Here is a 21,487-nt window from a genome sequence, read left to right on the forward strand (position 1 = left end):
AATCAATTTTGGCATAATTTAAAATGAAACCGGTGGGCAGAAATTGGCGAATCTGTTCAGTTGCAACCAAATGCACATAGTGGTCAACGCTACAACAAAAGCGGAAACGATCTACACACACACACAGTCATGTCAAACAAGCGAATTCAATGAATTGGTATCCCCTGCCGAAAGGGTTTAGGAATGGCAAAAAAATATACCGGGCAAAAAATTAAGGATGTTACTAAGAAGAAAATAATTTCATTAGACAAAATCATTCTAACAGAAAAAAAAATTAATGCCTTTTTTTTTTTTTTTTTTTTTTGGGGGGGGGGGGGGGGGGGGGGGGGGGGGGGGGCAGCAGGGGTGACCGGGTGAGGGTATAAAACTTCACATGTCGATTATAAATATTGATGGAAAAAAAAAATTGGGGGGTGGGAGGGGATGCATGATCGGGGTGGTGGGCATGACTGAGTGGAGAGTGAGGTGGGGAAAAGGTACAACTTTGGGGGGGGGGGGGGGGGGGGGGGGGGGACGGTGTGTGACCAAGGCAAGGTGGTGACCAGGTGTGGGTACACAACTTCACATGTTTATAAACAAGAGGACCATGATGGTCCTGAATCGTTCACCTGTCCCCACATGACCCAGTTTTGAACTGAGTATGACGTCATTTTTTTCTATTATTTGACATAGTGACCTAGTATTTGAGCTCATGTGACCCAGTTTTGAACTTGACCTAGATACCGAGATAAAAATTCTGACCAAGTTTCATGAAGATCTCACGAAAAGTATGGCCTCTAGAGAGGTCACAAGGTTTTTCTATTAATTGACCTAAGGACCTAGTTTTTAAAAGCATGTGACCAATTTCGAACTTGACCTAGATATTATCAAGGTGAATATTCTGACCAATTTTCATGAAGATCTCATGAAAAGTATGGCCTCTAGAGAGGTCACAAGGTTTATCTATTTTTAGACCTAATGACCTAGTTTTTGACCACACGTCATCCACTTTCGAACTTGACCAAGATATCATCAAGGTGAACATTCTGACTAATTTTCATGAAGATCCATTGAAAAATAAGGCCTCTAGAGAGGTCACAAGGTTTTTCTATTTTTAGACCTAATGACCTAGTTTTTGACCCCACGTGACCCACTTTCGAACTTGACCTAGATATCATCAAAGTGACCATTCAGACCAACTTTCATGAAGATCCATGGAAAAATATGGCCTCTTGAGAGGTCACAAGGTTTTTCTATTTTTAGACCTAATGACCTAGTTTTTGACCGCACGTGACCCAGTTTCGAACTTGACCTAGATATCATCAAGGTGAACATTCTGACTAATTTTCATGAAGATCCATTGAAAAATATGGCCTCTAGAGAGGTCACAAGGTTTTTCTATTTTTAGACCTACTGACCTAGTTTTTGAAAGCACGTGACCCAGTTTCTAACTTGAACTAGATATCATCAAGATGAACATTCTGACCAACTTTCATGAATATCCTTTAAAAAATATGGCCTCTAGAGAGGTCACAAGGTTTTTCTATTTTTAGACCTACTGACCTAGTTTTTGACCGCACGTGACCCACTTTCGAACAAGGCCTAGATATCATCAAGGTGAACATTCTGACCAATTTTCATGAAGATCCATTGAAAAATATGGCCTCTAGAGAGGTCACAAGGTTTTTCTATTTTTAGACCTAATGACCTAGTTTTAGACGGACGTGACCCAGTTTCGAACTTGACCTAGATATCATCAAGGTGAACATTCTGACCAATTTTCATGAAGATCCATTGAAAAATATGGCCTCTAGAGAGGTCACAAGGTTTTTCTATTTTTAGACCTACTGACCTAGTTTTGGATAGCACGTGACCCACTTTCGAACTTGACCTAGATATCATCAAGATGAACATTCAGACCAACTTCATACAGATCCCATGAAAAATATGGCCTCTAGAGAGGTCAAAAGGTTTTTCTATTATTTGACCTACTGACCTAGTTTTTGATGGCACGTGACCCAGTTTCGAACTTGACCTAGATATCATCAAGGTGAACATTCTGAGTTACTTTCATGAAGATCTTTTTTCAACTTGATTGGTTCATGTTTATTTCAAGTTTCATGAAATTCTACCTGCTAGTTACTGAGAAATGGCTGCGGACGGACAGACTGACAACGCCATTTCAATACCCCACTCCCGATTTCATTGGAGGGGGATAATAAAACGTACGCAGTAAGAACATGCCGAACCATTAATGTTGTATTTCCATATCCACCAAGTAATAGCTAGGCTATTTCAATAACAAGAGGACCATGATGGTCCTGAATCGCTCACCTCTTCCCACATGATCAAGTTTTGAGTATGACGTCGTTTTTTCTATTATTTGACATAGTGACCTAGTTTTTGAGCTCATGTGACCCAGTTTTGATCTTGACCTAGATATTATCAAGATAAAAATTCTGACCAATTTTCATGAAGATCCATTGAAAAATATGGTCTCTAGAAAGGTCACAAGGTTTTTCTATTATTTGACCTATTGACCTAGTTTTTTAAGGTACGTGACCCAGTTTCAAATTTCATCTAGATATCATCAAGGTGAACATTCTGACAAATTTTCATGAAGATCCATTCAAGGGTATGGCCTCTAGAGAGGTCAAAAGGTTTTTCTATTTCAAGACCTACTGACCTAGTTTTTGATCGCAGTTGACCCAGTTTGAAACTTGACCTAGATATCATCAAGATAAACATTCAGACCAACTTCATACAGATCCCATGTAAAATATGGCCTCTAGAGAGGTCACGTTTTTTCATTATTTGACCTACTGACCTACTTTTTGAAGGCACGTGACCCACTTTCAAACTTGACCTTGATATCATCAAGATGAACATTCTGACCAATTTTTATGGAGATCCATTCACAAGTATAGCCTCTAGAGAGGTCACAAGGTTTTTCTATTTTTAGACTTACTGACCTAGTTTTTCAATGCACATGACCCTGTTTCGAACTTGACCTAGATATCATCAAGATGAACATTCAAACCAACTTTCATGAAGATCCATTGAAAAATATAGCCTTTAGAGAGGTCACAAGGTTTTTCTATTATTTGACCTACTGACCTATTTTTTGATCGCACGTGACCCACTTTCAAACTTGACCTAGATATCATCAAGATGAACATTCAGACCAACTTTCATACAGATCCCATGGAAAATATGGCCTCTAGAGAGGTCACAAGGTTTTTCTTTTATTTGATCTACTGACCTAGTTTTTGATGGCATGTGACCCACTTTCGAACTTGACTTAGGTATCATCAAGGTGAACATTCTGACCAATTTTCATGAAGATTTCGTGAAATATATGGCCTCTAGAGAGGTCACAAGGTTTTTCTATTTTTAGACCTACTGACCTAGTTTTTGACCGCACGTGACCCAGTTTCGAACTTGACCTAGATATCATCAAGATGAACATTCAGACCAACTTTCATACAGATCCCATGAAAAATATGGCCTTTAGAGAGGTCACAAGGTTTTTCTATTATTTGACCTACTGACCTAGTTTTTGATGGCACGTGACCCAGTTTCGAACTTGACCTAGATATCATCAAGGTGAACGTTCTGACCAATTTTCATGAAGATCTTGTGAAATATATGGCCTCTAGAAAGGTCACAATGTTTTTCTATTTTTAGATCTACTGACCTAGTTTTTCACTGCATGTGACCCAGTTTCGAAGTTCACCTAGATTTCATCAAGGTGAACATTCTGACCAATTTTCATGAAGATCTTGTGAAATATATGGCCTCTAGAAAGGTCACAAGGTTTTTCTATTTTTAGATCTACTGACCTAGTTTTTGATGGCACGTGACCCACTTTCAAACTTGACCTAGATATCATCAAGATGAACATTCTGACAAATTTTTCTGGAGATCCATTCACAAGTATAGCCTCTAGAGAGGTCACAAGGGTTTTCTATTTTTAGACTTACTGACCTAGTTTTTCAATGCACATGACCCTGTTTCGAACTTGACCTAGATATCATCAAGATGAACATTCAGATCAACTTTCACAAAGATCCATTGAAAAATATGGCCTTTAGAGAGGTCACAAGGTTTTTCTATTATTTGACCTACTGACCTAGTTTTTGATCGCACGTGACCCACTTTCGAACTTGACCTAGATATCATCAAGATGAACATTCAGACCAACTTTCATACAGATCCCATGGAAAATATGGCCTCTAGAGAGGTCACAAGGTTTTTATATTATTTGACCTACTGACCTAGTTTTTGTTGGCATGTGACCCACTTTCGAACTTGACTTAGGTATCATCAAGGTGAACATTCTGACAAATTTTCATGAAGATTTCATGAAATAAATGGCCTCTAGAGAGGTCACCAGGTTTTTCTACTTTTAGACTTACTGACCTAGTTTTTGACCGTACGTGACCCAGTTTCGAACTTGACCTAGATATCATCAAGATGAACATTCAGACCAACTTTCATACAGATCCCATGAAAAATATGGCCTTTAGAGAGGTCACAAGGTTTTTCTATTATTTGACCTACTGACCTAGTTTTTGATGGCACGTGACCCACTTTCGAACTTGATCTAGATATCATCAAGATGAACATTCGGACCAATTTTCATACAGATCCCATGAAAAATATGGCCTCTAGAGAGGTCACAAGATTTTTCTATTATTTGATCTACTGACCTAGTTTTTGATGGCACGTGACCCACTTTCAAACTTGATCTAGATATCATCAAGATGAACATTCTGACCAGTTTTCATGAAGATCCATTGAAAAATATGGCCTCTAGAGAGGTCACAAGGTTTTTCTATTTTTAGACCTACTGACCTAGTTTTGGAGAGCACGTGACCCAGTTTCGAACTTGACCTAGATATCATCAAGGTGACCAATTTTCATGAAGATCTTGTGAAATATATGGCCTCTAGAAAGGTCACAATGTTTTTCTATTTTTAGATCTACTGACATAGTTTTTGACCGCATGTGACTAATTTCGAACTTGATCTAGATATCATCAAGGTGAACATTCTGACCAATTTTCATGAAGATCATGTGAAATATATGGCCTCTAGAAAGGTCACAAGGTTTTTCTATTTTTAGATCTACTGACCTAGTTTTTGACCGCATGTGACCCAGTTTCGAACTTGACCTAGATATCATCAAGGTGTACATTCTGACCAATTTTCATGAAGATCTTGTGAAATATATGACCTCTAGAGAGGTCACAAGGTTTTTCTATTTTTAGACCTTCTGACCTAGTTTTTGAAGGCACATGACCCAGTTTCGAACTTGACCTAGATATCATCAAGGTGAACATTCTGACCAATTTTCATGAAGATTTTATGAAATATATGGCCTCTAGAGAGGTCACAAGGTTTTTCTATTTTTAGACCTACTGACCTAGTTTTTGATTGCATGTGACCCAGTTTCGAACTTGACCTAGATATCATCAAGGTGAACATTCTGACCCATTTTCATGAAGATCCATTGAAAATTATGGCCTCTAGAGAGGTCATAAGGTTTTTCTATTTTTAGACCTACTGACCTAGTTTTTGAGGGCACGTGACCCAGTTTCGAACTTGACCTAGAATTTACCGAGATGAACATTCTGACCCATTTTCATAAAGATCCCATGAAAAATGTGACCTCTAGAGATGTCACAAGGAAAAGTTTACACACGGACGGACGGACGACGGACACCGCGGGATCACAAAAGCTCACCTTGTCACTTTGTGACAGGTGAGCTAAAAACTACCCACAAAACTTGCAAAATTGCAACTGCTATTGTTGAAAATCGGGAAAAGCCGTACATGAAGCAGCAAGGTATTTCGGATGACACATATTCAAATAACTCAATACAAAGTGTCAGAGAAAATAGAAAACATCAATAATCAGATTAAATTACTTTTACTTTAAATATTCTTTCATGAAATGAGCTGCAGATTCAACTAAAACATGAAACACAGAATTATTGGTAGGTTTAAAAGATAGTGTTTGACACTGTAAGGACCAAATAGATCGACATTATTTCCTCCAAAACTGATATGTTTCTGTAAGAACTTAATTAATAGAAGAAAAAAATCACCATGCATATTTTCTTTTAAACCCAACTTCAACGAAAATCATGATTCTTGCATTGATTTCTTCTCGATTTATTTACTTATTAATTAGCTACCTTTGATAAATATGTTTATATATGTTACAGTTTCAGAACCTGGTTCATATCATTCTTATAATGCATCACCTCAATTTACTTAAATGAATAATATGTTTATCGCGATAAACTGCTAAAAAGTGTACCCGGCTATAATTCCACAGAGTCCGGCTATAACAAAATCCTGGGGAGAACCCTGAAAATGATTTCCAATTCTATATGCCCAGTCCTGGCTTGATTCTATGTTACCCAGACAAATGATGTTATGCTATTTCTTCCATCAAACACACAGAACTACCTTAAAACTAGTTTGGTGATGGTAATATTAAGAATGTGTTACCCCTGACCGAGCTTTGTCTTCACTGTACTGAGCAGCTACTTCATTGAATTTCATACCACTCTTTAATTTCTCTACTGCCTCTAAAGCCTTCGACTGTTTCTCACAAAGAATGTGACGAACCTGAAATTGAAATGTTTAATAAATTGATACAATTTTACTACAATTTTGACGTTCAAAGGGCAACAAGGTCAAGTTCATTATTTGTTCACACAACTGCTTACTGCCTCAAAACATTTCTTCAGTTTTAAAACAAGAGGGCCATGATGGCCCTACATCGCTCACCTGAGTACCATTGCTCTAAATGATAAGATCAAGTTTTGACATAGATCACATAGGCATAAAAATTAAATATCATCATGATAAATATTTTCTTGTAACAGTCCCTTTTGACCTATGGATAACATATTAGTCAGGGCCAATCTCAATACCAAGTTTGAGGGTCCTAGGCTCAAATGCTGCATTTTTGTACTAGCATGACTATTCCTTACCCTGGAAGACTTAAATAACATTTAAAACCAATCTCATTAGATGCTGCTGAGGTATATTCATTTACATAAAATATAGGGAGGTAATTTGTCATAAATTCAGTCAAAAGTTATCTACCCTGATTGTCTGAGTCCATCTGATGAAATAAATGACATTTCAAAGCAGTATCTTCATTGGTTACTGAGATACACCCATTTTAATCTGAAACAAAGGGAGGTAATTTGACATAAAAATCAGTTCATAGTTATTTACCCTGCTTGTCTCAGTCAAACTAATGACAATAATGAAATTTCAAATGAGTCCTATAAATATTTCTTGCGATAAATCAATTTTTATTAAAATCAGGGGAGGTAATCATGCATTGGTATATGCATGTAGAAGATAAACAGTACAAGCTTTTACAACAATATATTAGAAAAGTATATAAAAGTAGAAATTTCTTACCATGGATGACATAAATAACATTTCAAACCAATCTCATTAGAAGCTGCTAGGTATATTCATTTACATAGAAAATAAAGGGAGGTAATTCATCATAAATGCAGTCAATATGTACCTTCACTGATTGTCTAAAGCCATCTGATGGCATAAATGAAATTTCAGATCAGTACCTTCATTAGTTACCGAGATATACCCATTTTAATTTGAAATAAAGGGAGGTAATTTGACATAAAATCAGTCCATAGTTATCTATCCTGATTGTCTGAGTTCAACTAATGACAATAATGAAATTTCAAATGAGTCCTATAAGTACTTACTGATATAAATCCATTTTGATTAAAATCAGGGGAGGTAATCAGATATAAAATAACTCCAGCACCTATGATTGGATCTGACAGATTCATCATGGAATCCAAGATTTATTGTTGCTGAAGATATTTTGGAAGTTTGTATTAAATCAAACCATAAATGAAGTCTCTATATAGCAAATTTTGGACCTTTACGGGGCCATAACTCTGGAACTTATGATGGGATCTGACCAGTTTTCAAAAGGAACCGAGATATTATGCCAATACAAGTTGTGTGCAAGTTTGATTAAAGTTGATTGCAAAATGTTGTCTCTATCATATTAGCAAATTTTGGACCTTTAAGGGGCCATAACTCTGAAATCCATGACGGGATCTGGCCAGTTTTCGAAAGGAATCGAGCTATTATGCTAATACAAGTTGTGTGCAAGTTTGATTAAAGTTGATTGCAAAATGTTGTATCTATCGTGTTCACAAGCCAAAAATAGCAAATTTTGGCCTTCTAAGGGGCCATAACTCTTGAACCCATGATGAGATCTGGCCAGTTTTCGAAAGAATCCAAGATATTATGCCCATACAAGTTGTGTGCAAGTTTTATTAAAGTTGATTGTAAAACGTGGTCTCTTGTCATGTTCACAAGCCAAAAATGGCAAATTGTTGCCCTTTAAAGGGCTGTAACTCTGGAACCCATGATGGGATTTGGCCAGTTTTCAAAAGGAACCGAGATATTATGCCAATACAAGTTATGTGCAAGTTTGATTAAAGTTGATTGCAAAATGTTGTCTCTATAGTGTTCACAAGGAAATTGTGGACGGACGGACGACGGGCGATCACAAAAGCTCACTCTGTTACTACGTCACAGGTGAGCTAAAAATAGTACAACTGTATGAAGCATTATATGCTGGAAGACAACTTTGAACTTGATGATAAAACCTGTCAGGGATTTTGGTGAATATGGATACAAGTGACCTCAAAATCAGCAGGAGTCCACTGCCCATGAGCAATATGTCTCAGGAGACAAAAATTCCACTCGTCCACTTGTATTGATGAGTAGCAACGGCCCAAGGATGAGTAGAATTTTCTGTTATGTTGTCCTGCAGGACGAGTATTTTTTTCTTTTCTGGTAGAAATCAGTAATGCTTGTCAACTATGCTCCATATTTACCAATATAAAGCCAAAAATTCCCAACTGAAACTAGAAGATGCTTTTGTAGAAAAGCACATGTCTCCCCAACTACACTGATAGTTGGCTGCAATAGGGATCATCTACTTGGCATGTCAAATCATCAAACTAAGTTTCAACATTCTGGGCCTAGTGACCCCAAAATCAGTAGGGGTCATCTACTCTGCATGTCAAATCATCCTAGTAAGTTTCAACATTCTGGGTCATGTGGTTCTCAAGGTATCAATACGAAAGTGTTTTCTATCTTCAGGCCCCTGTGACCTTGACCTTCGCTCAAGTGACCCCAAAAATGATAAGGGTCATCTACTCTTTAAGTCCTATCATCCTATGAAGTTTGAAGGTTCTGAGTCAAATTGTCATTGGTTCTCAAGTTATTGATTGGAGACCATTTTCCATTTTCTGGTCCCTGTGACCTTGACTTTTGATCAATTACATTTTAATCTATACATGTTCTTTAGTCATCTTTTAATGAATACGTACAGGAATTGTTTCAAAACATTAAGTTCTCCTCCTCTCACATATTTGCGACTTCTTCACCTCAAAAATCCTCCATTCAGCCCAGAAAACATGAAAACAACCCCTTTTATACCAGTTACAAAATACTGAAAGCTATATCCCCCAAATATGGAATGCTATCTCATAAATTATAGCATTAGCCTTGCCAGCAAAACTAAACATCAACTAGAAGATGCTTTTGTAAAGAAGCGCATGTCTCCCCCAATGCATAGTCGTATAGGCAAGAAGTCAATAGGGGACAGGAGCGAAAGTCAAAGAGACACTGATGTGCAATAGGGATCATCTACTTGGCATGTCAAGTCATCCCACTAAGTTTCAACATTCTGGGCCTAGTGGTTCTCAAGTCATTGTTTAGGCTCCGGTGACCGTGACCTTTGATCAAGTGACCCAAAATCAATAGGGGTCATCTACTCTGCATGTCCAATCATCCTATTAAGTTTCAACATTCTGGGTCAAGTGGTTCTCAAGTTATTGATTGGAAAGAGTTTTCTATGTTCAGCCCCCTGTGACCTTGACATTTGATGGAGTGACCCCAAAAACAATATGGGCCATGCATCTACTTTGTAAGTCCTATCACCATATGAAGTTTGAAGGTTCTTGGTCAAATGGTTCTCAAGTTATTGACCAGAAATGGATTTCCATTTTCTTTCCACTGTAACCTTGACCTTTAATAGACTGACCCCAAAATCAATAGAGGTCATCTATTCTGTATGTCCAATCATCCTATGAAGTTTCAACATTCTGGGTCAAGTGGTTCTCAAGTTACTACTCTGCATGTTCAATCATTCTATGAAGTTTCAACATTCTGGGTCAAGTGGTTCTCAAGTTATTGATCGGAAATGGTTTTCCATGTTCAGGCCCTGTGACCTTGACCTTTAACAGAGTGACCCCAAAATCAATAGGGGTCATTTACTCTGCATGACCAATCATCCTATGAAGTTTCAACATTCTGGGTCAAGTGGTTCTCAAGTTAATGATCAGAAACAGTTTTCCATGTTCAGGCCCCTGTGACCTTGACATTTAATAAGTCATTTACTCTGCATGTCCAATCATCCTATGAAGTTTCAACATTCTGGGTCAAATGGTTCTCAAATTATTGATTGGAAATGCTTTTCCATGTTTAGGCCCGTGACCTTGACCTTAAACAAAGTGACCCCAAAATCAATAGTGGTCATCTACTCTGCATGACCAATCATCCTATGAAGTTTCAACATTCTGGGTCAAGTGGTTCTCAAGTAACTGACAGGGAACGATTTTCCATATTCAGGCCCCTGTGACCTTGACCTTAAATAGAGTGACCCCAAAATCAACAGGGACAATCTACTTTGCATGTCCAATCATCCTAGGAAGTTTCAACATTCTGGGTCGAGTGGTTCTCAAGTTATTGATCGGAAATGGTTCTCAATGTTCAGGCCCCTGTGACCTTGACTTTTAACAGAGTGACCCCAAAATCAATAGGGGTCATTTACTCTGCATGACCAATCATCCTATGAAGTTTCAACATTCTGGGTCAAGTGGTTCTCAAGTTATTGATCGGAAATGGTTTTTAATGTTCAGGCCCCTGTGACCTTGACCTTTGATGGAGTGATCCCAAAAACAATAGGGGGCATCTACTCCAGCAGCCCTACCATCCTATGAAGTTTGAAGGTTCTAGGTCAAATGGTTCTCCAGCTATTGATTGGAAATGAAGTGTGGCGTATGGACGCACGGACAGGACGGATGGACAGGGCAAAAAAGAAAAAATGTCACCCCCAGTGGGAGGTGGGGGGGGGGGGGAGACATAACAAGAGCTTGTAGAACACGAAATGCCCCCTTAATGCATTCAGTAATTGCACAGGAACAGAAAATATTTTGGTCACTGTACACAAAGTTCTACTGTTCTGGGTCAATCTGACCTTGACCTTAGACCTACTGAACTCAAAATCAATAGGGGTCATCTGCTGATCATAATCAACCTCCCTATCAAGTTTCGTGATACTTGGCCCAAGAGTTCTCAAGTTATCGTCCGGAAACGGTTTAACTGTTCTGGGTCACTGTGACCTTGACCTTTGACCTATTGACCTCAAAATTAGTAGGGGTCATCTGCTGGTCATGATTAACCTCCCTATCAACTTTCATCATCCTAGGCCTAAGCATTCTTGAGTTATCATACAGAAACATTTTAACTGTTCCTAGAAACTGTGACCTTGACCTCTGACCTACTGACCTCAAAATCAATAGGGGTCATCTGCCGGTCATGATCAACCTCCCTATAAAGTTTCATGATCCTAGGCCCAAGCATTCTCGAGTTATCATCCAAAAATACACTTAACTGTTCCGGGTCACTGTGACCTTGACCTTTGGCATACTGACCTCAAAATCAATAGGGGTCATTTGCTGATCATGACCAACCTCCCTATCAATTTTCGTGATCCTAGGCCCAAGCGTTCTCAAGTTGTCATCTGGAAACAGTTAAACTGTTCCATCTACTCACCTCAAAATCAATAGGGGTCATCTGCTGGCCATGATCAACATTCTTGATCCTAGGCCCGAGCGTTCTTGAGTTATCATCTGGAAACCGTTTAACTGTTCCAGGTCGCTGTGACCTTGACCTTTGACCTACTGATTTAAAATCAATAGGGGTCATCTGCTGGTCATGACCAACCACCCTATCAACTTTCATGATCCAAGGCCCAAGCATTCTTGAGATTATAATCATCCGGAAATGGATTGATCTACATACCGACCGACAGACAGACCAACCAACATCTGCAAAACAATATACCCGTCGGCATAATTACACATGACTCAAAATCAATAGGGGTCATCTGCTGATCATAATCAACCTCCCTATCAAGTTTCGTGATACTTGGCCCAAGCGTTCTCAAGTTATCTTCCGGAAATGGTTTAACTGTTCTGGGTCACTGTGACCTTGACCTTTGACCTATTGACCTAAAAATCAATAGGTGGCATCTGCTGGTCATGATTAATCTCCCTATCAACTTCGATGATCCTAGGCCCAAGCGTTCTTGAGTTATCATACAGAAACATTTTAACTGTTCCTAGTAACTGTGACCTTGACCTCTGACCTAAAAATCAATAGGGGTTATCTGCTGGTCATGATCAACCTCCCTATAAACTTTCATGATCCTAGGCCCAAGCATTCTTGAGTTATCATCCAACAAGAGCTGTCTCCATAGGATGACACATGCCCCCGATGGCACTTTGAATGAATAGTTATGGCCGATGTTAGAGTTCACTATCATGAAAAATGACCTTTAACGTCTAAGTGTGACCTTGACCTTTGAGCTACGAACCTGGGTCTTGCGCATGACATGTCGTCTTACTGTGGTACACATTTATGCCAAGTTATTTGAAAATCCATCCATCGATGACAAAGATATGGACCGGACACGCCCATCAATGCACTATCCTTTAATGTCTAAGTGTGACCTTGACCTTTGAGCTACGGACCTGGGTCTTGCGCGCGACATGTCGTCTTACTGTGGTACACATTCATGCCAAGTTATTTGAAAATCCATCCATCGATGACAAAGATATGGACCGGACACGCCCATCAATGCACTATCCTTTAATGTCTAAGTGTGACCTTGACCTTTGAGCTACGGACCTGGGTCTTACGCGCGACACGTCGTCTTACTGTGGTACACATTCATGCCAAGTTATTTGAAAATCCATCCATCGATGACAAAGATATGGACCGGACACGAAAATTGCGGACAGACCGACAGACTGACAGACACGAAAATTGCGGACAGACCGACAGACTGACAGACCGACAGACAGACGGTTCAAAAACAATATGCCTCCCATGAAGTTTCGTGATCCTAAGCCCAAGCGTTCTCAAGTTATCATCTGGAAACTGTTAAACTGTTCCTGGTCACTGTGACCTTGACCTTTCATCTACTCACCTCAAAATCAATAGGGGTCATCTGCCGGTCATGATCAACATTCTTGTTCCTAGGCCCGAGCATTCTGAAGTTATCTGGAAACCATTTAACTGTTCCAGGTCACTGTGACCTTGACCTTTGACCTACTGATCTTAAAATCAATAGGGGTCATCTGCTGGTCATGACCAACCACCCTTTCATGATCCAAGGCCCAAGCTTTCTTGAGATTATGATTATCTGGAAATGGATTGATCTACATACTGACCGACAGACAGACCAACCAACATCTGCAAAACAATATACCCCTCGGCATAATTACACATGACAAATAAAAAGTTGGCCTATTCACGGCTACTAAACCCTTGCGCCACCACCAAAAAGTGGTGATAAGGGAAAGAGCTATCAATATTTCCGTGGTGCAGCCATTACCGGTTTCAACATGTAAATTGGTGAGTAAAATTTATATTTTACGTTACATTTTCGTTGATATAAATTATTTCAAAAATCGGAGAATGTAGTGCCGCGTAAAAACATTATTACTACAGGCTGACTGTAATTTCGTTAAGATATTTTGTAAATTGTGGTGCCAACAGCTTTTCTCCGGATTCCGACGTTTGTTAATTTTGACATCTGTATGCATTCCAGCTAAATTTCGACGCATAGACACACTATATGAACATTATCGCGCTTGCAAATGGTCTAATTGTGTATGATACTCACACAGACATACATTAGTATTAATAAAATGTCCTGTAAATGAAATACACCAGCATTTTTAAAAGTGGTGGCGCTTTCACATCAGTGATGGCGCTATACAGTAGTGGTGGCACTGTGGCGAGTGGTGAGCGTTAGAACGTCTGACAACAAATAAGTACCTAGTTTTATTCATAACAAATAAGGTATAATTACAGGGATTGTCATTTACCTTTTTAAATCTAATGTCTTAAAGTTATTTTGAAGCATGTGTGTCTATAATGATTGAACGGCTAATTTTTTAATCAAATTATAAAACTTTTATATATTCAAGTATCATGCAGACACTGTTTATCCGTTGCAGATGGCAAGTCTCGAGCAAAAAGGGAAAAGTGGATCTCTCCTAAAAACTTAAAAGAAGAACAATATCTTGCAAAGCCTTTTTCTCCGAAGAGAATAATTCAAATGAACAGAATTATCTCACTGAAGGAAAGTTCTACAACAAGAACACATACTCCTCCAAAATACCATCACTCAAAATCTTTGAAAAGGGGCTTAATTTGTTCACAGATCAAAAAATAGATCATAAAACTGAAATCACATTCCAAATAAAACAAACCTTTTGACAAGTCAGTCGCTTTCAAATCAAGAAACACTTAAAGATATGAAACGATTCTAATCATGACAATGAATATGGAGAGGTACTTGAAAATATTAGCGAAATGGAGGAATGTGACACTTAGTTGTATTAATCTGGTGCACGTGAAGACTCTGTCATTAATTAGGCAGATAAGTCGATTGATTCCTTTGTTTTTAACAAAGGGAAAACTATTTCAGAAGTATTAATAGACGTTCTGGAAACATGAAAAAAATGTAAAAATTGAGTTTCTGTCAAGTCACGAAAATTCCACATGCTGATGTTACATGTATGTTGTTTCTAGATGTAATAAAATGATTCAATGCAGATGGAGTTCAGCAGGTTAGATATGTATAATGATACATTTCTCAGGGGAAAATGGCCATATGTGGCGGACACTTTTATTTCGGAAATGCTTAGCTACAAAATGTTCTTTTCTGTGTGTTTTATTGATTGAAGATTTGTTGTTTATATATGAGAAATAAAACTTCAATCTGTTCAGATCTTAAACAAGATAGACGTGCAAGTTGGTAGCCACAATTGGACAGAAAACGCATCCCATAGCCACAGCGTCACCACTACTGTATAGCGCCATCACTGGTGCGACAGCGCCACCACTTTTAAAAATACTGGCATATTTCTTTTAATTAAGGGAGATTTCATTACTGCTGATGTTAGCCTGTGAAAGTATCATGCATATTTAGACCATTTGCATGCGCGATAATGTTCCTATAGTGTGTTTATGCATCAAATTACAGCTCTAATACAGACAGATATCAAAATGTGCAATTGTGCGAATCAGGAGAAAAGCTCTTGACACCACAATTTTTAAGATATTTTCATGAAATTACAGTCATCCTGTAGTAAAAGTGTTCTTACACAGCACTACATTCTCCGATTTTTTAATTAAGTTTTATCAATAAAAATATAAGACAGAATGTAAACATTTACAGTTTCAAAGTGGTGATAGCTGCACCATGGAAATGTCGATTGCTCTTTTCCTTATCACCACTTTTTGATGGTGGCGCTAGGGTTTAGTAGCTGTGCTATTTCTGCAAGCTCTGCAAGGAATCAGCAACTTAATATATAGATAGAAAAAAACATTTCTCTAAATTTCACAAGGGTATACTGATAGTTCTTTTGAATGACCAGTAAAACTTGCTAAAAATTATTATAATATAGTGTTTAAAAATCCCAATCTTGACAATTCAGGGCGTAAAAAAACAAACTAATTTGGCCATGCTTGGACCCTAGAAGAAGCCCTGGCAACATTGCTTTAGTGTCATAGTTTATTTGCTGTTCATTAGCAACTCTGCTTCTAGCATGCATCAAAAATGAAGCAGGAACGGAGTCGGTACTTTCAGGTGCCTGTGTGTTGCTATGGCCTAAAACAGACTGTATACATCGATTTCATCATGGTTATTGGCAATATTCTATACAAGTGTTGTCTGCAAAAATATTGGACATCGGAAAATTGCAGGACTAGTGAACTCTGTTGCAGGACGAGTCAAAATTGTAAGTCACTTGACCTGCAGGACGAGTGGTCTCTGAAAAAATTTTGTCCCCTGTACACATATTGAGCAGAAATGTAATTTAAAATTACAATCACTATGCCTTTGATATTTGACCCACTTAAGAATAGGAAGTAATATGCTACTGGGCTAAAACTAACTTACTAACAGACTTATGGGTGCAAAACCAGCACCATCATATAAAGGTAATAATAGGTAATCATGCAGCACTTCCGGGCTAGGAAAACTTTCACCAGGGATCACTTTTGGCAGATACCTTTATGGGACTGATTCCAATTTGCCTTGATCAATGAGTTTTTGACAAAATGAATGCTTTTCTTTTCATAATGAGATTTTACACAGGCGGACAGCCTTTTTTACACTGAAAAGCAAACATGTTTATTTGTACTACTCATAAAATAAACAAACGTGTTTGTAAACATGGACGGTTCCAAACTGATGGGGAAGAAGCATTTTATAGAAATATTTCGATGGCAAAATACAATACATATCCGTAGCCCTGACCAACCTATAAACCGGGCCATCTATTTTATAAGTACAACAACACTGTTGACCCATTTAAACGAGGAGTAAGAAAATTTATCTTTATAAATAAACAAAACAGTTCCTTTCAGAGACACTTTAAACGTAACTCAAAATTCTGTGCCTGAATAGGTTGATGAAAGTTGTAGCCGAGTGCAGAGTCAACATGCATGGTACTAATTTCACTTGGTTAATCATAGATTACATTTTACTCGGACTTTGTGTGTGTGTGTTCGTGTTTAACATCTTTTCCAACAATTTTTCAGTCATATAAACGACGGTGTCTACTTGTAGCAATGAGCACAATGCCCAACTTTATAGTGCTGCCTCACTGGAATATCACGCCGTAGACACTTGACATCCCAGTCACATTATACTGACACCGGGCTGACCAGTCCTAGCACTACCCTCTTAATGCGGAGTGCCAAGCAAGGAAGCTACTAGTACCATTTTTTATGTCTTTGTACTCGGACTTTATCATAGACGGCCACCCCCTGTGTAAAGTCTCAAATTTTAAACTAAAATCAAAGTATTAAATCCATATATTTCAATGAAACTTCAAATTTTTGTAGTTTCTAACATCATCTGTGGCATGTGCAATCAAAAATATATAATTTGATTTTGAAATAATGTGATACTGATATTTATTTCAAAATTCACTACTAGATCTTCATTCAATGAATCATTGTAAAAAATGCAGTTCTCTGATTGGTGACAGTTAGAACTCCTGATGTCATGATAAAGTTATGAATATTATAAGCTTGTCAAAGCCCCAAGTGTCTGTGACAGAGACTACCTTGAATACCTACCTTGATTCTTCTGAGTCTTCTTAAGTCGACGACTTGTATACTCCCCCTATATGGGTGTTAATTATCATTAACTGTGCCCGGTTCATATATAATGTCAGTTCTAAATCTCTTATATGCCCATTCTTTGTCCAGTTTTGATTTAAAACTCACAACTGTTCCGCTGCATACTGTCTCTTCCTTCAAGTTGTTCCATGAGTCTATACTTCTAGCAGGAAACGAGTTTCAGTTTCATGGATTTATTACATCTAGTCTTTTCAATTTTGAAAATATGCCCCCGTGTTGTATTATCATTACACTGGAAAAACTTATCGTAGCTGATGTCTTCAAAACCATTTATAATCTTAAAAATTTCAATGAGATCATATCTACATCTTCTATAATGAAGCCTTGGCTAGTTAAGACGTACTAATCTCAGGTCTCTATACGGTAAATTACGTAATTCTGGTACAATTTTTGTTGCTCTACGTTGCACATTCTCTACGAGTTGCATATTTTTCTTGGTTCACAATTCCAGACTGACCCACCATAGTCCAAAATGGAACGAACAAGACTCTTATACAATGTAATGAAAGTCAGTATATCTAGACGTGTAAATGTTCTCTTAATCAAACCTAAAATCCTGTTGGCTTTATTTACGGTCAAATTTATGTGTCTATCAAATTTAAGATTCTTTTAAAAAGTAATTCAAAGATCTTTTTCTTCTTCAACGCCTGGTAGATCCATTTTATCATACACTGAGTACTGGAATGAAAATTTTACATTTCCCATTTGCACTGATTTGCACTGAAAATTCCAACAACCAGTCCTTTGACCATTCACCCAGTACATTCAGATCATCTTGTATTTCAAGTTGGTCAGTTTGTGATGAAATAGCAGAATAAATTTTACAGTCATCTGCGAAAAGTTTACATACTGATTTCAATTTGTCTGGCATGTCATTCACATATAAAACAAACAACGTTGGTCCAAGAACCGATCCCTAGGGAATTCCAGATGTTACACTCTCCCATTCAGAAAAGTTACCATTTACACAAACACGTTGTTTACGATCAGTCAAAAAGTCTCTTACCCATTCTATAATTTGACCACCAAAGCCATAACTCTTCATTTTCTCTAAAAGTCTCTTGTGAGGGGTACTGTATCAAATGCTTTTTTTATGTACAAGTATATAACATCAGTCTGCTTGCTATTATCAAAATTTGTTACCCAATGATTTAGTACATCTAACAATAGAAGAACGCAGTTTCTCTTATTTCTGAAGCCATACTGACAGTCACTAAACAAATGATTTGAATTCATGTGATCCATTATTACTTGACGCACTGTTTTTTCACAAAGTTTGCATGGTACACTAGTCAAACTGACAGGTCTGTAATTTGTTTTACACAACTGTTCTATTGTTCTCTGCGGGTTAATAACCAAAATGAATACCTACATACCATACCTGCGCACATGCACAAGTATCATACCATACCTGCGCTCGTGCACAGGTATCATACCATACCTGAGCACGTGAAAAGAATGTAAGATGAGTTCAAACTGTAATGTTTATTTAATGCCATGTTATTGTCCGCAAGTATTGACCCGACACTCAAGAATATTCCGTATATTTTCCGTAAACTGATTCTCGGTGTCTGAAGTTAAATAGCGATATAAATATTGTGTATATATTTCTTTATAATTTTCATAATGTCACATGTGCAAATAGCTGTGCCGACAAGACGTTTAGCTGCTAAACTGCATTTTTGGTTCAACTCCTGCGTACTGACCATTTCCCCCCAAATTTATCGGATCAAACATTATGGTCTATAAACGTTATGGAAAATGTTGAATAAAACATATTTAAAAGTATCTGAGATAAAGACAAAGTATTTCTCACCAGCATTTCCTGAAAATGAATACTAGATCTACAAGAGAAAACAATCAGATTTCGTGAAATATGTTACACAGATATTGTAAGAGTAAAAGTAACATCAATAACAACATTACATTGAATTAAAAAAAATGGTCTGAGGTGATTTTGAACTTGTGGTATCGTGCGTGGCAGTCAGATAGCTACCACTATGCCACCGTGCCATTGGTTATTTATATTGGTTATTTTTGGGATACAAATATTTCGTAAAATAATGGAAACCCCCAAAAATACTGGTGAAGATTAATGAGTGCCAGGTCAATACTTACGGAAAATAGACAATACCTGCGTCAAGTAGCATTTACAAATGTATACTTCTTTTTTAAATATTGTATATTTTGACCTTTGAATCACGATCGTCATGTTTTCATCTACAAGATACATTCACGGCTCAGTACTTAACAGGGAGGAGTAGAAGAAGAAGATAATCATTTTAATTATTGTTGTTAGATGATGATGATGATGATGATGATGTTAACGACCACGACCACTATGAAACCGTAAATGCAGAGTCCGAAACTAAGTTTATCATGTAAAATGTTTTATAAACATGCAACCGAAGTGTGAAGTTGTGCATTAAAAGATAAAAAAAAACTCAATAATAAATAACAAATAATTGGTAAACAAAAATGCATTTACATTGGCGAATTAGCAGAACTTTCATAAACTTTTTTAATATCGTTTTACGTATTTCAATTTACCTGCTGAAGTTAATAATTCCCAATATAATTTATTTTCTGACTGGGAGAAGGAAAGACTTATAAATAAATGAATAAATAAATAAAAACTAACAAATTAAAACGACGTTGTGTAAGTCAGTTACTTACCTCTTTGATCAGTGTCCATGAAATGAAATTATCCGCGCTCGTGCGGTAACACTGTCACGATTCGCACGAGCGCGGGTATTTTCATTTAATGAACACCTCCTACTCGGTTAGTAACCTACACGTATCAGATTTAGATCCCTTATTCTTATATAGTGGAGTGATATTAGCCTCTTTCCATACATCTGTAACGATCCCTTCTTTGAAGGACTTATCAAAAATAGTTTAAAGTGGTTTATTCAAAACACTGGACGTTTCCTTTAAGAACTTTGGATGGCAATTATCAGACCCCATTGACTTACTAGGGTTTAAATTATTAATTTGCTTCGTAAGCGTCTCAAGATTTACCACCAAGTCTGTTACTGGTGTACCATGATAACGTGAAGGTACATCACGGTGTATTGATTTTGTCGTCCTTTGAAGATATCTGAAGTCATTTGTACGCCACTAACTTTGTGTACTGGCGTACGGATCATAATTTTTGGCGTATTTTATGCCGGGACGCCGCTTAATAGAAGACCTGTAACGTATATTAAAAACTAAAAGTTACCCTGTCTCTTCTTTTACAAACACTGATGCAAAAAATGAATTCAAAAGATCCGCTTTCTTCCTATCATCTTGAACAATTTCACCATTAGTATCCTTCAAGTCCGTAATTCAAGTTTTACATTTTGTCTTTTCTCTTACGTATCCCCAAAAACCTTTAGGATTTTTCTTTACATCATCTGTTATAGTTTTTTCGTAATTGCGTTTAGCTATACGTGTATACTGTGTGCATTCATTCTGTACTCTCTTATTAGCTCACCTGTCACAAAGTGACAAGGTGAGCTTTTGTGATCGCGCAGCGTCCGTCGTCCGTCCGTCCGTCCGTCTGTAACCTTTTGCTTGTGACCACTCTAGAGGTCATATTTTTCAAGGGGTCTTTATGAAAATTGGTCAGAATGTTCACCTTGTTGATATCTAGGTCAACTTCGAAACCGGGTCACGTGCGGTCAAAAACTAGGTCAGTAGGTCTAAAAATAGAAAAACCTTGTGACCTCTCTAAAGGCCATAATTTACAAAAGATCTTCATGAAAATTCGTCAGAATATTCATCTTGATGATATCTAGGTCAAGTTTGAAACTGGGTCACGTGCCTTTAAAAACTAGGTCAGTAGGTCAAATAATAGAAAAACCTTGTGACCTCTCTAGAGGCCATATTTTTCAATGGATCTTCATGAAAATTGGTCAGAATTTTTA

The 21,487-nt window shown here is 37.6% G+C and overlaps 1 protein-coding gene across 1 annotated transcript in view; it reads right to left on the reverse strand.

The window, feature by feature from the left end:
* The window catches only part of LOC123554805 (peptidyl-prolyl cis-trans isomerase NIMA-interacting 4-like), a 56,913-nt gene that overhangs the window by 15,939 nt on the left and 19,487 nt on the right, over positions 1–21,487 (reverse strand). The window contains exon 2 of the mRNA XM_045345154.2: positions 6,501–6,620. Coding sequence (XP_045201089.1) covers positions 6,501–6,620 — 120 coding nt within the window. The remainder of the gene's footprint in view (positions 1–6,500; positions 6,621–21,487) is intronic.

Source organism: Mercenaria mercenaria, chromosome 7 (genome assembly GCF_021730395.1).
Source record: "Mercenaria mercenaria strain notata chromosome 7, MADL_Memer_1, whole genome shotgun sequence".
Lineage (NCBI taxonomy): Eukaryota > Metazoa > Mollusca > Bivalvia > Venerida > Veneridae > Mercenaria > Mercenaria mercenaria.